Source organism: Pollachius pollachius (assembly GCF_949987615.1).
Source record: "Pollachius pollachius genome assembly, chromosome: 10".
Lineage (NCBI taxonomy): Eukaryota > Metazoa > Chordata > Actinopteri > Gadiformes > Gadidae > Pollachius > Pollachius pollachius.
In genome coordinates, this window is record NC_136943.1 from 21,453,156 (window position 1) to 21,471,207 (window position 18,052).

At 50.4% G+C, this 18,052-nt stretch overlaps 1 protein-coding gene across 1 annotated transcript; it reads left to right on the plus strand.

Moving 5' to 3' along the window:
- The first annotated feature begins 487 nt into the window (after nt 1-487).
- ehd1a (EH-domain containing 1a) lies at nt 488-17,734 on the plus strand. The gene is made up of 6 exons (XM_079745135.1): nt 488-1,194; nt 6,540-6,637; nt 10,913-11,154; nt 12,562-12,732; nt 13,499-13,663; nt 16,691-17,734. The coding sequence occupies exons 1-6, from the start codon at nt 806-808 to the stop codon at nt 17,231-17,233; spliced, it is 1,608 nt and encodes a 535-aa protein (XP_079601261.1). The 5' UTR covers nt 488-805; the 3' UTR covers nt 17,234-17,734.
- Nucleotides 17,735-18,052: the final 318 nt, after the last annotated feature.

The window sequence follows — 18,052 nt, forward strand, 5'->3', positions numbered from 1 at the left end:
CTGGTAGGCTATTTAATAAAATAAAACCCTGATACAAAAGCATGGGGCATGAGTATTATTATCATTATATTATTATCATAATCATGATATCAATATTAGTAATTGAAGGACTGGTGGTAGCAGAACTAAGCTCCAAAAGTTACCATTTTCCCTGTTCTTATCAGAACCAAACTCAGTGATGAGGAAGAGGTTATAATGTACTTTTGATTAATGAGTCCAAAGAGTAACGATGGTTGTTGAGCGGTCAGAGGATCTTGATCCACGCTCACCCTACCGGGCCTTTATTTTGAAAAACGAACGACCTTCCGGTGTGTGAGTGGTGTCCTCCGTTTATGGTCCGTCACGCAACTATCAGCCGGTAGGTTGCCATATTGGGCCAGATATCCCGCCCAACCTGGCAACACTGGCTGCAGCGAACATCAGCCAGTTCTCTGGCCCAATCTGGCAGGACTGTCAGCCGGTAGCTACGCAAGTTAGCCGAGCCCCACACACGGGATTACGTTGTTCTTTCCACTTAACCCGGGGTGCAGGGAGAGTTAGTTTGTTTATTAAACATAAATAGGATGAGTTTCAGAGCCGTAGAATAGGAAGTGCCCCGGCTAACGTGAATGATTGACCTGAAGTTGGCTACTAGGCTAACTCGCGGAGAAGAGGGTGGGGACAAAACTTGAAGACCTCGCCCTTACGTTCCTTCACATCAGCGGGGTGCTCTTCACGTTGCGACAGTCCCAGGCCGCGATCAAACCCGACCCAGACCCAGGGACAGACGGACACGGTCGTCTCAACCGAGGACAACAAGGCCACCATGTTCAGGAAGAACGGAAAGAAGGACCCCGAGCTGTTCCAGAACGTGTCGGAGGGGCTGCGGAAGCTGTACCGGACCAAACTCTTCCCCCTGGAGGACACGTATCGATTCCACGACTTCCACTCCCCGGCACTTGAAGATGCCGATTTCGACAACAAGCCTATGGTGCTCCTGGTGGGGCAGTACTCCACCGGGAAGACCACCTTCATCCGACACCTCATGGAGCAGGACTTCCCTGGGATGCGGATCGGACCGGAGCCGACCACCGACTCGTTCATCGCGGTGATGCACGGCGAGCAGGACGGGGTGATCCCGGGGAACGCGTTGGTGGTGGACCCCAAGAAGCCCTTCCGCAAACTCAACGCGTTCGGAAACGCTTTCCTCAACAGGTACACACACACACACACACACACACACACACACACACACACACACACACACACACTGCTTCATAACGACACTATTTTTTACTAAATTTAATCAAAACATTACAAGTAAAACACAAAAACAAACTAATATAATGTTGGAACAATTTCCAGCCGACACCCAATTTGTAACGCGTCTCCCCCCTGATCATTCGAATACTTATTTGAGTGTCTCCCTCCATCTTCGGGGTCAGCGTCCCTGACTGAAAGGCTTAGTACAAGTCTGTCTTTACACAGGCTGACCAGACGGGCCGGATTAGCTCCCCAGGTTGCAGCCGGCTTGGGCTGAGCATGGCAGTAACATTCTTGTAAAGCACATGAAGAGTCACCCAGTGGCAGACTGCTTTGTCCGGCTGTCCCGGCCTGTCTTCCATTGAACATGCTAAAGGTTGTTTGTGATGTTGCTAGGCGACCACATGACCTTGTCCTGCTGTTGGATACGATTCGAACCCTTCGTACCCCTGTACTTAGTTGTTTTTCTGAGCAATGAGTTCATGAGATCTCCCTCTTTTTAGAATGTATACTATTTGGTGCTGAATATCTGGTATCCCTGTCTCTGACACACCTTTTGGAAGCTTCCCCAAAGCTCTCTGACTCACTCAAAATGCAATTGCACACAAAATTGCGCTTTTGCCAAATATTTTATTTGCTTTGGTCATTACTCAGAAATCATGGAGAGGGAAGGAAAGGAAATGTCTATGCATCAATTGGTATTTGGTAATCGGAAGTTGGTTTGTATTCTAATTTTGGACTTCGATACCGCAAAGTAAAAAAAAAAAAGAAGAAGATATGGCTAACCAAATGCTTTAAGAGATATTCAAAACCTGGGCGGTGTTTTAGTGTGGCATCCATACACACAGATGGGCCGGTAAGCTGAGGCCTCTGGTGACATCACATGGCTAAAAGCTGTTTGGATGTGAGCTCATTTCCTTGGAGGTTGTATAGGCCTCTCTCTTGCTTTTGCTTTTGCTCTCTTGCTCTTGCTCTCTTGCTCTTGCTCTTGCTCTCTCTCTAGCTCTCACTCTCTTGGTCTCTCACTCTCTCGAACCCACTGTTTGGTGTCACCTTTACATGAGCATCCTACCAAACAGATGGCTGGATTACACACACGCAAGCGCGCGCCATGCACTAAATTAGTGTGTCCCTGTAGATTCAGAATGTAAATGCTGTTCAGCCGCAGGATAAATTAGGAAAATGAACAAGGCTAATTCACCCTTGAACCCAGTTGGGCCAATTCTCATGTTTCACTTTCCTCACCTCCTCTGGTGTCTCTGCCTGGGGCCGAGGGGGAATCACACTCCTGGAGAGTACATGAATCAAGACATTTCCAGGATGATGTACTGTACGAAGGCTCATGCCCCAAATTAATCCATTTTAAACTGTTCCCCTTTTGAGAGCAGGCTCATTTCCTCATTGAGTAGTTTCTCTCAAGCGTGGCCTGTGTTTGACTCTGATCGACTCCAGAAGGAAGCAGATAACAGCTTGCGCAAACACGGGTCATTGTCCCTTCCAGCGGCATGACAAAGCACTTGGTGCGAGCACGCTGAACAATGGCTGCTCCTCGCTGTGGAGTGACACTGAGGGTCCAGTGGTCCACACTCACCCAGAGAGTAGCGTCTCTCTTTGTAAACCCCAACTCCCAGGCCCTCTGTGGAGCACCACCTCATGTCTACAAACCACATGCCATGGGGTCATCTCCACTCTCCAACCACTTTATTTCCTTTTTCTCCCTTTTCCAATCCTCTCATTCGACAGTCTTTAGCATGGAGTGGTTTCCAATCTCATCTTGGCTCAGCAACAGGATCCTATAGGGTCAGTCTGGTAATGGACTGGTTTTCTGTGTGTGTGAGGCTGGCACTTTGGGCCCAGTTAGTTATTATCATCAAGTGTTGTCGAGTCATGAAGCACTATAACTACACACGATCAGCCTGCAGAATAGCCCACAACTACCGGCTTAAGCTTGCTCGTCCCGTATCCCATAACCCGTCATTTTATGGAGAGGGTAAATGGAGCCAGGTCAGGTGATAGCCTGCATCCACAATGAGCTGCTTGGATTGAGAAATCTGTATTCCCTCCGTCTGCTCCCTCAGCTCGCTCCTTATCTTTGCTTTTCTTCCATATCATTACAGTTTTACCCGATATTGCTCATATCAATCATATCAAAACCTGTCTTGCATCACGACCCGTCTCAAGGTCTAAGCATTATCTCTCGCCCTCCAAACAGCTGTAGGCTGAAACCTGATTGGATGCCCTTTCCGTGCTCTGCCTATAGCTCTGACGTCCGCTCATTGTAGCCCGTGTCCACGGCCTGCTGGTCAGAGCGTCACTGAGCGGGTCGGCGCTGCCCTGTGTGTGTGTGTGTGTGCTCTCTGCTGAGTCCAGTGTAGTCAGGAGGGGCCGAGTCAGCAGAGGCTCTGTTCCGCTCTGCGGTGCCGCCCCCCCCCGCCCCGCTCTGTCCTCACTGCCCCGCTGTTGTTCCTGGACTCTCACTGACTCTGCACTTTTTCTCTCTCCCCCCCCCCAACCACCCGGAGTGGGGCTTTAGACACCGGAGAGCCCCCTTCCCCAATAAAGCCCCCCCCCTGGCCCTGATGCTCCGCTCTGACTCGTTGCAGTGAACTTGAACCACAATGTTGGACGGGATTCCTGAATGTCGTGCTGAGGCACTAAACCCTGTGCGTGCCAGTGCACTCCCCTTCCTGTCTGCTTGACGTGTGCGTGTGCGTGTTTGTGTGTGCGTGTGTCTGTTTGTGTGTGCGTGTCAGCGTGAGGAAGGTGGGTGTTCAGAGCGGCGGGGAGGGGGGTCAGGAGAGGAAGATCTTCATATGTCACTGAGGACGGAGCGTGACTTCCAGTAACGTGCGTCTGTGACGTGACAACAGCTCCCTGCCCTGTGCTCTCTGTGTACCCCCATGGAAGGGCTTCCACTGTTTTTCCTGGTACTGGAGAGGAAAAGCCTCCCTGAGGCACCACAACACTCTTGGCCCTGGGCCCCTCTGACTCACTATTGTGCAATGAGCTCCGAGGAGTTTACACATTTATTACAAAAAAAGAGACCCTCTTCTCTTTTTCTTCTTCTTCTTTCTCCAACCTAGAAAAGATGGGTGGAAAATGTTAGGCTAGATGTTATGGAGGAGACGGGACGGAGAATCCATGCCAAGATCCCAAGGAGATAATGGTCCACTCCCCCGTCTCACGCACACATTGGACTCCGCTTCATGTTATCTTTTGCCAGCTGCGTGTAGTGTAAACTAATGCCACACCTATACTGGTCACCAGCTCTCTGCTTTAGTTCACTCTCCCTTTTGTCTTTGGGATCTTTCCTTTTGCCCTCTCCATGTGCTGCGGGACCTCTGTTACTGTGTGTGTGTGTGTGTGTGTGTGTGTGTGTGTGTGTTTTCATCCTGACCGGTCTTTGAAGCAGGAATGTAAAGGCCAGGTTTCCCCGGTCTTGTGACCTGGCTGCTGTTCTCAGCTTATGTTATGGAGAGTTTTGGATTGCTCCAGAGAACGCACGCTGCGTGGAGCCATGGGGCGCGCCGCAAACAATCGTCTGCTTTGTGGCCCGAGACACAAACCCCCCACACCCCCACCCGGCCTCACCCCCCTGTCGAACACGCTTCACATGTCGTCCTGTAATAATACCTTCACCCGCTGGCACCCCTCTCACCTCCTTCCTCTCGCCTCCTTCCCCTCGCCTCCTTCCCCTCGCCTCCTTCCCCTCGCCTCCTTCCCCTCGCCTCCTTCCTCTCGCCTCTTGCCTCTCTCCTCTTGCCTCCTTCCTCTTGCCTCTCTCCTCTTGCCTCTCTCCTCTTGCCTCCTTCCTCTTGCCTCCTTCCTCTTGCCTCCTTCCTCTTGCCTCTCTCCTCTTGCCTCTCTCCTCTTGCCTCCTTCCTCTCGCCTCCTTCCTCCCTCCTCTCGCCTCCTTCCTTTTGCCTCCTTCCCCTCGCCTCCTTCCCCTCGCCTCCTTCCCCTCGCCTCCTTCCCCTCGCCTCCTTCCCCTCGCCTCCTTCCTCTCGCCTCCTTCCTCTCCTCTTGCCTCCTTCCTCTTGCCTCTCTCCTCTTGCCTCCTTCCTCTTGCCTCCTTCCTTTTGCCACCTTCCTCTCACCTCCTTCCTTTCTCCTTCCCCTCGCCTCCTTCCTCTCGCCTCCTTCCTCCCTCCTCTTGCCTCCTTCCTTTTGTCTCCTTCCCCTCGCCTCCCTCCTCTCACCTCCTTCCTTTCTCCTTCCCCTCGCCTCCTTCCTCTCGCCTCCTTCCTCCCTCCTCTTGCCTCCTTCCTTTTGCCTCCTTCCCCTCGCCTCCTTCCTCTCGCCTCCTTCCCCTCGCCTCCTTCCCCTCGCCTCCTTCCCCTCGCCTCCTTCCTCTCGCCTCCTTTTCTCTCTCCTCTTGCCTCCTTCCTCTTGCCTCTCTCCTCTTGCCTCCTTCCTCTTGCCTCCTTCCTTTTGCCACCTTCCTCTCACCTCCTTCCTTTCTCCTTCCCCTCGCCTCCTTCCCCTCGCCTCCTTCCTCTCGCCTCCTTCCTCCCTCCTCTCGCCTCCTTCCTTTTGTCTCCTTCCCCTCGCCTCCCTCCTCTCACCTCCTTCCTTTCTCCTTCCCCTCGCCTCCTTCCTCTCGCCTCCTTCCTCCTTCCTCTTGCCTCCTTCCTTTTGCCTCCTTCCCCTCGCCTCCTTCCTCTCGCCTCCTTCCTCCCTCCTCTTGCCTCCTTCCTCTCGCCTCCTTCCTAGTCTGTCAATCTCTTTTTTAAAGGTGAACAATCTGCCACAAACACACCCTGTCAGGAAACACAAGGCAGGTCTCAGATCGAGGACTTCGTCCTGTTGACAGTTGCACCACGAGAACAGAGCAGAACAGCTCAGTGATCCATAATGTGAACTGAACACATTCCCATCATGTTTTCCCAAGCCTGTCCACATGGAAATGTAAACACACATCTAGTCTTACTGTAACCTTAGAAATCGTGTGTGTGTGTGTGTGTGTGTGTGTGTGTGTTAGGATGGCTACATCACAATGATTGGTCTTCCACTACACACTACACACACACTACACAAATCAGGACGAAGAGTTGTTTCCACGACCTAGCTGTGTCGGACTCCCACAGGAAGCCCCCCCCCCCCCTTTTTCCATTTTTACAGCGGGGGCATTCCACGCTCTGGTGCAGACACACGGCATCATAAAGTCTGTTGAATCTTCTTTCTTTTAATGTTAACGATATTGTGTAGTAACCAAACCACACTGCTTTGTTCTTCCTCTCTTACTTTCTCTTTCTGTCTCTCGTTCTTGTCCTCCTGTCCTCTCTGTGTCACTGCAGGTTCATGTGTGCGCAGATGCCTAACGCGGTGCTGGAGAGTATCAGTATCATCGATACTCCTGGAATCCTGTCGGGGGAGAAACAGAGGATCAGCAGAGGTCAGCCTTGCCCGTGCACACAATCTCATGCACACCAACACACACTCAAGCACTCTCGCTCACCATAGGCCGCACACAATGTCAAAGTGGCTCTGACGGTCGCTCATCACTTCCTCTATACACCTTGCCTCAAGTCAGCCGCTCGCCACTCGCTCAGTCTTCTCTGTTTTTTTTTAATCCAGCTGCGGCTTCGGTCTCAGGTTCATTTCTCCTATTCTTCCGTCGCCATCTTCTTTGCCTTTATCACTCAGAGGTCCACATTATGCAGTTCATGTTGCTTGCGAGGCCAAATGCTATTTTTAGTGTATAGATCTGTATCCATTTCTGTTCCAAAGGCAATAGGATTTGATCATTGTTCTTCCATTAGTTCCAATGTCTCCTGCTCATCTCAATAAAAGCGTTGCACATGCCTCTTCCTGAGGTGGTTCAGCAGAACGTGATGATTGTATTTCACTCAGAGAAGCTGTAACAATCAATGCTTTTCTCCGCGATTCCGTCGATAAACCAAGAAAAGTTTCCGAAAGTTTAAGGAACTCTTTTTCTTCTCCTTTTTATACCTGTTGCGTACTCCATAACAGGAAACTTGACAACCGCAGAAGGGAAGCAGGAGTTTTATTCTCACACACACGAGCACACGCACACATGCTCACGCATTCATTGCTCACAGGGTGGGTGTTACTCACAGTTTGTCAATTGTCTCTGTAATAATCCCAGGCCTGATAGAGTTTAGGCGTGGTGCTTGAATTCAGGCTTGACCTCAGCCATGTATGTTGTCAAGAAAAGTGAAAATAGGTGAGCGGTGCCTTTTTAAAATGTCTAGTCAAAAATGTCTGACAATTTCAGGCACAGATAAATTCACTTCCTATCAGCCCTGTAATCCCCATGTCTCATGAAAAGGGGTGAGACGGGAAGGAGAGAGAGAACCACACTGAAGGGCACAGATAATGAGGCATGAAATCCAATGAGGCAACTGTCAACACACAGGCAATTGAAAAGTCATCTGATAAGAGAAAGAGAGACTGTGTTTTTGTCGAAGGTGACCCATTCAGACATTCATATGGTATATGAACACACAACTCAGGCTTTTTATCTCTCTATGAATGTCTAGGTAGGTATATACACGACAGGACACACACATAATATGCATAGAGATACCGAGCTGTCCATGCAGACGCATAATAATATCATTCTTAGTCAAAGGGTGTTGTCTGTGTAAACACAGCCACCGAACCGTCACAGTGCGACACACATGTGGTTGGCCTACTTTAAACAAGGTTGGCTGACCATATCGGGCTGCTGAGGTGCGTGTGTGTGTGTGTGTGTGTGTGTGTGTGTGTGTGTGTGTGTGTGTGCGTGTGTGCGTGTGTGTGTGTTCACATGTATGCATTCACGTAGCAGGAATGCTGTAGGTTAACGAGAGATTCATACCTTATCCTCACCCTCAACACTGCACCCCCCCACCCTATGCCACTACCCTCTCTCAAGGGCTGAGATGGAACACATGAAATATCTTCTATCAAAAGAATGTGTGCATCGACTGCACCATGCCCGACCCCTAACCCTCATACATGTTGAATATCAACAGTGGTGCCGGGAACAGATGGGATTAGAACTTTCCCCATTAGCTGTGATTGGGTGTTGAGGAGCTGGGTCCTGTGATATAGGGTGTGTGTGTATGGCTGGAGGGAGCACAGACTCATCTCTGAAAATACATGCACAAGTATGCATGGCGACGTGTCAGTTGTCCATGCCAGCTTTAGGAGGCAGATGCCCGTGGGAGGCTTGGGTTGGGGAGCAGCTGTTTCTTCATCTTCCCTGTGTGTGTGTGTGTGTGTGTGTGTGTGTGTGTGTGTGTGTGTGTGTGTGTGTGTGTGTGTGTGTGTGTGTGTGTGTGGGGGGGGACTAATGGACTTGATTGTGAGTGTGGGTCCTAAGGAGGAGAATGGCCCAGTGTTGCCGTGGCTCCCCCACATGTCTTGTCTGTCCGCCTGTTGTGGCTTTGTCTACAATTTACAAAAGTTCCCCTCTCTCTTTCTACTCATCGGGAACTTTCTGCCTCGTCCTACGATAAAGGAGGGGTTGTGAACCGGGTGGTTTGCACACGTTCAGGCCTACTCACTGACACACAAGCGGGGGGTTCCCAGCCTCTCCCTCCTCCAACCCCTCCTCTCTCTTCTGCGTTCTTTCACTTTCTCTATCGACCTGAGAGTCACTCTGCTTTAAAGGGCCGGGCATGGGCACCGATCGATTCCCAGTCACAAGGATTTGATTTGATTCAATATCGAACTGCTTGAGATATTTCACCTAATGGGAGATCTAATGTTGTAAACTGACCCCAGAGCAGTTAGATGAATGAACACCACAGACATAATACGGCACAATTAACAATATGATGCAAGTTGTGCCCAGGGCTGGCCAGGCCAGGCCAGACTACCGTGGTTCAGTCTTCAAGCAGTCAGAAGAATACCTTAAAGGACTTTTCTCTGTGCGGTGACTTAACTTGCTGGTGCTAACCATGTTGGCTGCCCTGTGGTGACCCGCTGTCGTGGCTGAGACTCGCACACCCCTTCGTGCTTCCCCTGTATCTCGACTTCTTCCTCTATCTCTCTGTTTCTCTGTCTCTGTCTTTTTCTGTATCTGCCTCTCTCCCCCCCCCCCCCCCCCCCCCCACGTACATGTTCCATGGGTCTGGTCGGAACGCGCATCAGATCTGGCGCATCAGATTGGAAGACAGCCGAGATGAGCTCTATGAGCAGTTGCATTCTTTAGCTGAGGACTAATCAAGACCATAGTTCAGTATTTTTCCACCTCTCACTCTCACTCACTCTCCTGTGCCTCGCTCACACTCCCTGCTTTCTCTTTCTCTCACTTGAGAATCACTCAAAATACAAAGTCCACCAATGAGTAATGTTTGTGGTTTTCTGAATAAGCACAGGGTGAAACTTGCATTAGAAATTTTTGGTGTGTGTGTACACACCTTAGTAACCGGTGGAAAATTTTGTCACTGACTTGAATATTGAAAATCATCTCTGATCAAATTGTAATATTTCTCTCTCTCTCTCTCTCTCTCTCTCTCTCTCTCTCTCTCTCCTCTCTCTCTCTCTCTCTCTCTCTCTCTCTCTCTCTCTCTCTCTCTCCTCTCTCTCTCTCTCTCTCTCTCTCTCTCTCTCTCTCTCTCTCTCTCTCTCTCTCTCTCTCTCTCTCTGAGATAAGCTTATCTGTGATGATGACGAGTCACATTGGGCTGGAGCAGTGGGCCGTAAACGAGATGCCTGATAGATTAAGTGCTGAGCTCACCTTGTGAACCACAGTTCCCTCCCCTACTTTCTCTTTCTCACACCACTAAAACTCTTAGAATTTAAACTTTTATATTATAGCTACTGCCCTGTGTTACTTTTTCGCTATAGCATTCACTTATTTTGATATGTTTTGGCCTTTTGAAACTCTTCAGTATGTCTAAATGTCAAATAAAGTTGCATTCATTGGTTTTGGTGCAACACAGAAAAATCTATAGAATCTCTTTCATTGAAGACCAAAAAACAAAGTCTGAAGTCTTGGTGTGATTATTAATTCATCCATGATGTTGTTTTTCGTAGGCATGACTACCGTAACGTAGTGATCTTGAAAAGACGTGCTTAAACACTGCACTCATCCAGTCGGCTCAGGCTTGAGTTTTAACAAAGACTAGGCAGCATGGATCCCAAATACACAGACTTCTACTCCCGTTACCAAAGCTGATACTCAGGCTATTTAATCATAACCGTGCTCCGTAGCGCCTGAAGAAGCGGTTGGCTCTTAATGTGTAGGGACCATTCATTCATCATGTTACCAGCTCAGCAGAATTCTCCAGACTAAAATGAACCCGTTTCCAGTTTCAGGTTTGCTGTTCTGAGGCACATTAGAGCAAGAGCCGCCATGAATGGCCAGGCAGTGTCTCAACAGCGGGTGTTCTCAGCTGACATTTACACTTACGTTCAGGGCCTTTAGCAGACGCTTTTAATCCAAAGCCACTTACAACCATTCACACACCGACAGCGGAGTCAACCACGCAGGGAGTGAGCCAGGTCATCAGGAGCCGTTACGGTGAGGTGTCTCGCTCAGGAACAACTCCACACTCCGCTAGGAGGAGCCGGGTATCGAACTAGCAACCTTCCGGTTACAAGTCATCCGGTTACAAGACAACCGGCACTACCTCCTGAGCTAAGCCCACCTGGTAGCCGAGGTGGATTAAAAACGTGTCCGTCCATCTCCCCCTCCCCTCTTCCCCCCCCCCAGGCTACGACTTTGCGGCGGTGCTGGAGTGGTTCGCCGAGCGCGTGGACCGCATCATCCTGCTGTTCGACGCCCACAAGCTGGACATCTCAGACGAGTTCTCGGAGGTGATCCGGGCGCTGAAGAACCACGAGGACAAGATGCGCGTGGTGCTGAACAAGGCGGACCAGATCAGCACGCAGCAGCTCATGAGGGTGTACGGCGCGCTCATGTGGTCCCTGGGCAAGATCATCAACACGCCAGAGGTACGTAACCCCACCATCCTACCGCCAGCGCCTCACCACAGCCCCACACCCCCACCCCCCCGCCAGCACCTCGCCATACCCCGACCCCCTGCCCCCGAACCCGCCCACCGCTCCCTAGCAGCCCTGATAGTCTGCCCCCCCTCGTAGCAGACGCTGGTGTATCCAGGGCTTCAGGCTGGTTAATAGTGGAGAAGGAGGCAGACCACTGGCGTACGCTGTCATAGTATGAAAAACAAAAAGGCTGGAAAAGTAGAAACCAATGACCTCGCCGCAGCCCAGAATCGAGTGCGTTCCTCTGGTGGCCTAGTGTCAATTTCACCCATTGGGGAATGCAGACAATGCCCTTTCGAATACACTGGAATCTCTGCTAGCGCTGCTCACTAGCAGTACTGCTCTTCTGTTTTCCACTCTGAGGCCTAGAAGATTCGTTGTTCACATTGCTGGCTGGTCTCCCTGGGGCCGTACCAACAGTCACTTAAAAAGGCTTTCTGAAGGTTGTGTTGAACTGGTCCGTACCATGGTGGTACTGCGTGTTTTGTTATTGTTTTGTTTTTTACTACGAGGGGTAGAGGACGTTCAGCTCTGTTGTGCTCTTTCCTCTGCGTCGAGCCGTCCGGCGCAACCTGCGTGACTTTTACATTGGTTCAGTCATTGTTGGGAGCTGTTGGTTTCTGTGCGGCCGCACCCTGACATGCGGTCCTGATTCTTATGTCAGTGATTAACAGCACTTGTGATATCTGCTGTTTCAATCCTCGCCCCCCCCCCCCCGGGTGCCCGGGACGGGTCCACTGAGGTCTGGGGGGCGGGGTTATTAATAGACGGCCTCTCTGTATCCAAGGAGAGGCGGAGCACATGCTGGAGAACCGGTTAAACAAGCTCATTGTCTGACATGTTTAGTATCCAGAGGGCGACTTAATGTAAGATTCGCTCTCTCACGGAGTGCAGGTGCCTTGCACCCTCCTCATGGTTCAAACATGAGGAGGGTTTGAACCATGTGGGGGAAACGGCGTTCTCAAAGATGCAGGGCAAGGGTTCTTGCTGGTTGCTTTGAAAGTGCCGTGGATCGGTGTCTTTCACCTTATGTCACGAGAGAAGCAGAGGGTTTGTTAATGGTTGCTCCATCGGGCCATTATTAACAGTGACCAACCTTTGGAACCCCTGGAGAATTATTCACTGACTTTGAGTATCGTCTTGCAAAGACTTTCCACCCCAGACCTGTTGGACTTCCTTTTCTTGATGTACAAGTGTGTGTGTGTCTCTGTCTGTGTGTGTGTGTTTTCTTTTTAAACACCCGCTCATGCTGTCATGAAGGCATGATGGTGCGTGCGTGTGTGCCTGCGTGCGTGCGTGTATGTGTGTGTGTACACTAAAGCGACCCTAACACTCTCCACCCCTTGGCTGTTCTAGGTAGTGCGGGTCTACATCGGGTCGTTCTGGGCCCAGCCCCTCCTGGTGCCCGACAACCGGAAGCTGTTTGAGGCCGAGGAGCAGGACCTGTTCCTGGACATCCAGTCGCTGCCGCGTAACGCAGCGCTGCGCAAACTGAACGACCTCATCAAGCGGGCGCGCCTCGCCAAGGTACAGACGCACCGCTGGCTTTGATGCGTTTCTTTTGTAAAACAATCAGACTTGCATCGATCACGCCTCATAGCGGCCCTTTTAGGCAAAGTATCATCTCCAAAGTGTGGCTCATATCTGCTTTTTTGTCTTTGAATTTCAGTTCAAAACTGATACTTTTGTTGGCAAGTCGTGTGGAAAAGTTATAATTCATGCAAGGCTTTGTAAAGATTGTTCGCTCAATCTGTACACTTACAAAGTTATCAATGTCTCGTTTTATATGTTCAGACCCTTATTATACTACCAAAGACAAGAAGAGCTACTTCTAGCCTTTTAAATGGTTTAAAATAACGATTTAGTTTTTACCATAACACATGCCCCCATCGTTCCAAGTTTATAGCGTTTTGGTAGAATCGGCTAAAAACAGCTAACTTAAGAATGTCTCTATGCGCGCTTTTTTGCTCCCAAACGAACATTTCAACTCGTTATCATACTTAACATATCCCAGATCCATTTTACACAGGATTTGTCCTTTAAATCATCCAATTTGAGTTTTAAACAAAGTCGCACAACAAAATAATCAATTAAATATATTCTGTTGGGCTTGAAGGGCACAAGTTCCTCAAAACATATATATATACACACACACACACACACACACACACACACACACACACACACACACACACACACACACACACACACACACACACACACACACACACACACACACACACACGAAAAAGTGATTGATGATGAGACACTTTTGTGTGTGTGTGGCGTCCAGGTGCAAGCCTACATCATCAGCTCGCTGAAGAAAGACATGCCCGCGATGTTCGGAAAGGACGCGAAGAAAAAGGAGCTGATCGCCAACCTGGGGGAGATCTACCATCGCATCGAGAAGGAGCACCAGATCTCCCCCGGGGACTTCCCCAACATCACCAAGATGCAGGTGGGTCACCAGGGTCATGTTCGCTCTTTTGTCGTTGTTTTTATCAGCATGAATGCTATTAGGTCATTATGTACACTACCGTTCAAAAGCTTGGGGTCACCCTGACAATTTCGGGTTCTCCATGAAATCACACACTTTCAATCAACAGTTTTCATCGGCGCTAAATTTAATTTCACAAGGGTTTTGTAACCATCAATTAGCATTCAACACGATCAGCTAAACAATGTAGCATTAGAACACAGGAGTGATGGTGGCTAGAAGTGGGCCTCTGTACACCTATTAGGGGTGGGAATCTCTTGGCACCTCACGATTCGATTCAGATTATGAGGTCAACGATTAGATTCTAAAACAATTATCGATGCATCTCGATGCAACATTTTTTTTTATGTACATTTCCATGCGTGATTTTCAATATAATCTCTCTAATATTTTATTAGAGAAAAAGCTTTGTCACAAATATGACTTTCTATGAACAATGCAATAATCAATGCAGCTTGCATTACAACACAATATGGAAGTATGTAAAAAATAGGTTTCAGTTTTCTTTTCTTTCTAATCTTTCTTTTCTATGTCATTAAAGAAAAAGCTGCTCTTGAATTAGAAGGAGTTCTTGTGTCTGGCTGTGAGTTTGCGTGCATGCTATGCATAGGCTGAATCGCAATCGTGTCAAGACAAATCAGATTGGCCAATACACACTGGAGATGAATTAAATAATTGTAAAATTACTAAAATGATCCCTCTCTGGCGAACAGAATGTTGCAGCAGGTGAACAAATGAATTCATCTGCATTGAGACAGAATCGTTCTAGAGAGAATCGCGATGCATCGAAGAATTTATTTTTCTCACCCCTAACACCTATGTAGATATTCCATTAAAATTCAGCCGTTTCCAGATGGAATAGTCACTTACCACATGAACAATGTATATACTGTATTTCTGATTCATTTAAAGATCCCATGGCATGAAAATTTCACTTTCTGAGGTTTTCTAACAATAATATAGGTTCCCCTAGCCTATCTATGCTCCCCCAGTAGCTAGAAATTTAGTTGTGTGTAAAACGAGAACTAGGAATTCTGCTCTGCATTTGAAAAAACGAAGCTCACATGCGCCGTTTTGGAATTTTTCTCTTCATAAGGGGAAATGCCACCTCCCCTTTCTCTGCCTTGCCAGCCCAGAGAATTTGGCCCGCCAACGAGCTACGACCGTGCGAGCGCCACGTGTGTGTGTGTGTGTGTGTGTGTGTGTGTGTGTGATTACACTGTAACAAAGGTGTTGTACACCTCTTTGTTATTTGGATAACCGCTCTGCTGTTGCTGTTATTGCGCATAACACGTTGGTTCTTTGACGTCTCTGGTATTTCCACAACGAGGCTGTAGTCGGGGTTATCTCAGCCATCGTTGAGCCCTGCTGCCCGCTGCCGCGAGGCACGACCACCGCAAAGCACCCGCAGCGTGCAGCCCGCAGCCCGGGGTTCGGTCTACTTCAGATTGATGTGGAAGTAGAAGAACTAGAGACCGACACAGTCGTTTGAAATTCATAATATCGTCTGAAGGCGAACACAGCTTTTGGACGTGATAATATATATTATATTATATAGATATCTATGTATAATATGATATTATTTAGATATAGAGCTCCAGGACTCCTGCCGGAGCACCCGGAGTGTTCTAAAATATTTACAGAACACGGCCAAAGGCTGTGTGCGCCTCGCCATTGCAATACATCCACTGTAAACAGAGCGCCTGGTACCATGGCCACAAGCTGCTTAGGGACACTCCCCCACCCTCCTCCTTGACCCGCCTCTCTCCTAATTTGCATTAAAGCTACAGACACCGAAACGGCGCGTTTGGGGAAAGCTCAATGTGTGGCTGTAATTCTGCACCACGGCTGAATTTCGGGAACGTCTTCAAATACTGTGTTAGGGGCCCACTAATATCTATATTAAAGCATCCATAAAGTAGCATGCCATGGGACCTTTAATGTTCTCTTCATTGAAGAAAACAGTGCTTTTCTTTCAATAATAAGGACATTTCTCAGTGACCCCAAACTTTTGAACGGTAGTGTACATCATGTAGCCTTCGATCCTAATTGTTACACTTGAATATTATCTTTACAGCCACCCCAGAGTGATTCAACCATGAGATGAGATTTGTTTGAGAATATAACTATGGCTCATCTGAGTGTCACTGACTGGTGAGGAGAAATCCCAACAGACTGAGGAATTCCAAGCTTTAATCCTCGGTCCCAAATGAACAGGGATACTACGATTGGCTCTCTTTACTCTAAATACTGAACAAGATAAGAACCCACCGGCTCTATCCAGTGTTGGTCGTGGTTCCTCCTCATGAGTTCAGGGGGGAGGTTTCTCAGGCCCCAGCCTCACCACCAAAGAGCAGACATGACCTAAACCTGCTCCACTAATGAGAAACCTACTGGCAGCTGTGTGAGGCCAGGTAGAGCCGCAGCGGTCTCTACGCTCAGAGCCGATGCTCTCTAGGCCCACTCTCCCTCCTCGATTACCCTCCGCTCACGTATCAAATCAATACAGGGTTTATGTTCTTATACTACATTTTTATCTCTGTCGAAAAACAAAGCGTGAATCTACTTTGGAGGAAAGGCGGGGGTGGCAGTGAGCAGTCTCACTGCGCCTCTCAGTCAGACGACGTCTAGCGACTCAAAGACCTGAGAGGAAGAAACTGTAAGAGGCTTCAGAGGTTTCATAAATAGACTCCGGTGAGGCGAGTGGAACACAAAGTACACTTTATGTATAATTAATCCCTCTGAGAGGCAGTTCAGCTCCGCTCACAATGGGTCGGGTATTCTCCACGGAGCCACCTTTGACCCTTGCCCCGAGACGCCCTCTGCCCTCTGCCCTCTCTCCGGCCCTCGGCCTTCCCATCAGGGCTGGGCGGGGGAGATTTATTTTTCCTGGTTGGTCAGGACATCCTGCCTCTTGTGCACTGGGTTCCCCTCTCGCAGGCAACTGATCTATTTCCATCGCCCATGTTCCTGTTTTCCTCCTGACAGGAGCTGCTGAACGGCCAGGACTTCACCAAGTTCCCTGTGCTGCGGCCCAAGCTGCTGGAGGCGGTGGAGGACATGCTGGCCAACGACATCGCCAAGCTCATGATCCTGGTGCGGCAGGAGGAGGCGGACATGCCCAGCCAGAAGGTGAAGGGCGGGGCCTTCGAGGGCACCATGAACGGGCCCTTCGGCCACGGCTACGGCGAGGGCGCCAGCGAGGGCATCGACGAGATGGAGTGGGTGGTGGGCCGTGACAAGCCCACCTACGACGAGATCTTCTACACGCTGTCGCCCATCAACGGCAAGGTGTCGGGCGCCGCCGCCAAGAAGGAGATGGTGAAGTCCAAGCTGCCTAACACGGTGCTGGGCAAGATCTGGAAGCTGGCCGACGTGGACAAGGATGGCTTCCTGGACGACGAGGAGTTCGCCCTGGCCAACCACTTGATCAAGGTGAAGCTGGAGGGCCACGAGCTGCCGGGGAAGCTCCCCGAGCACCTGGTGCCGCCCTCCAAGAGGGGCCTGGTGGACGACGAGGAGGAGGCGTGAGGAGTGAGGGGCCCGCTGGAGGAGGAGGAGTGACGAGGAGTGAGGAGGAGTGAGGGGCCCGATGGAGGAGGAGTGACAAGGAGTGACAAGGAGTGAGGGGCCCGGTGGCGGAGGAGGAGTGACGAGGAGTGAGGAGCAGTGAGGGGCCCAGTGGAGGAGGAGTGAGGAGCAGTGAGGGGCCCGGTGGAGGAGGAGTAAGGAGCAGTGAGGGGCCCGGTGGAGGAGGAGGAGTGTGAAGCAGTGAGGGGCCCGGTGGAGGAGCAGTGAGGGGCCCAGTGGAGGAGGAGTGAGGAGCAGTGAGGGGCCCAGTGGAGGAGGAGGAGGAGTGTGAAGCAGTGAGGGGCCCGGTGGAGGAGGAGTGAGGAGCAGTGAGGGGCCCGGTGGAGGAGGAGGGGTGAGGAGCAGTGAGGGGCCCGGTGGAGGAGGAGTGAGGAGCAGTGAGGGGCCCGGTGGAGGAGGAGGGGTGAGGAGCAGTGAGGGGCCCGGTGGAGGAGGAGTGAGGAGCAGTGAGGGGCCCGGTGGAGGAGGAGGAGTGAGGGGCCGGGGCCTGCAGAGAGGGGCCACTGGGCGGGGGTCTGGGGGATCAGGGGGGTGTGGGAGGGCTGGGGGTGGAGCCCGGAGGATCGCCGGCTTCCAAGATCTCACCTCCACACCTGAAGGGGCGGGGAGAGGGTCGGGGGGCTGCGTTCCCAGGCTTCACCATGAGGAGGAGGAGGAGGATAAATTGCTGTGATTCTTTTTTTTTTTTTTTTACACCAGAGAGACTGGAGGGTTTTGAGTGGGGATGGGGGGGGGGGGGGGGGGGGGGGGGGGGGGGGG

Bases quoted from the DNA above. Each gene is read 5' to 3' on its own strand.
- ehd1a (XM_079745135.1), top strand. From the start codon at position 806: ATGTTCAGGAAGAACGGAAAGAAGGACCCCGAGCTGTTCCAGAACGTG. The intron at 1,195-6,539 runs GTACACACACAC...GTGTCACTGCAG, and splicing joins GGAAACGCTTTCCTCAACAG to GTTCATGTGTGCGCAGATGC. The intron at 13,664-16,690 runs GTGGGTCACCAG...TCCTCCTGACAG, and splicing joins CCAACATCACCAAGATGCAG to GAGCTGCTGAACGGCCAGGA.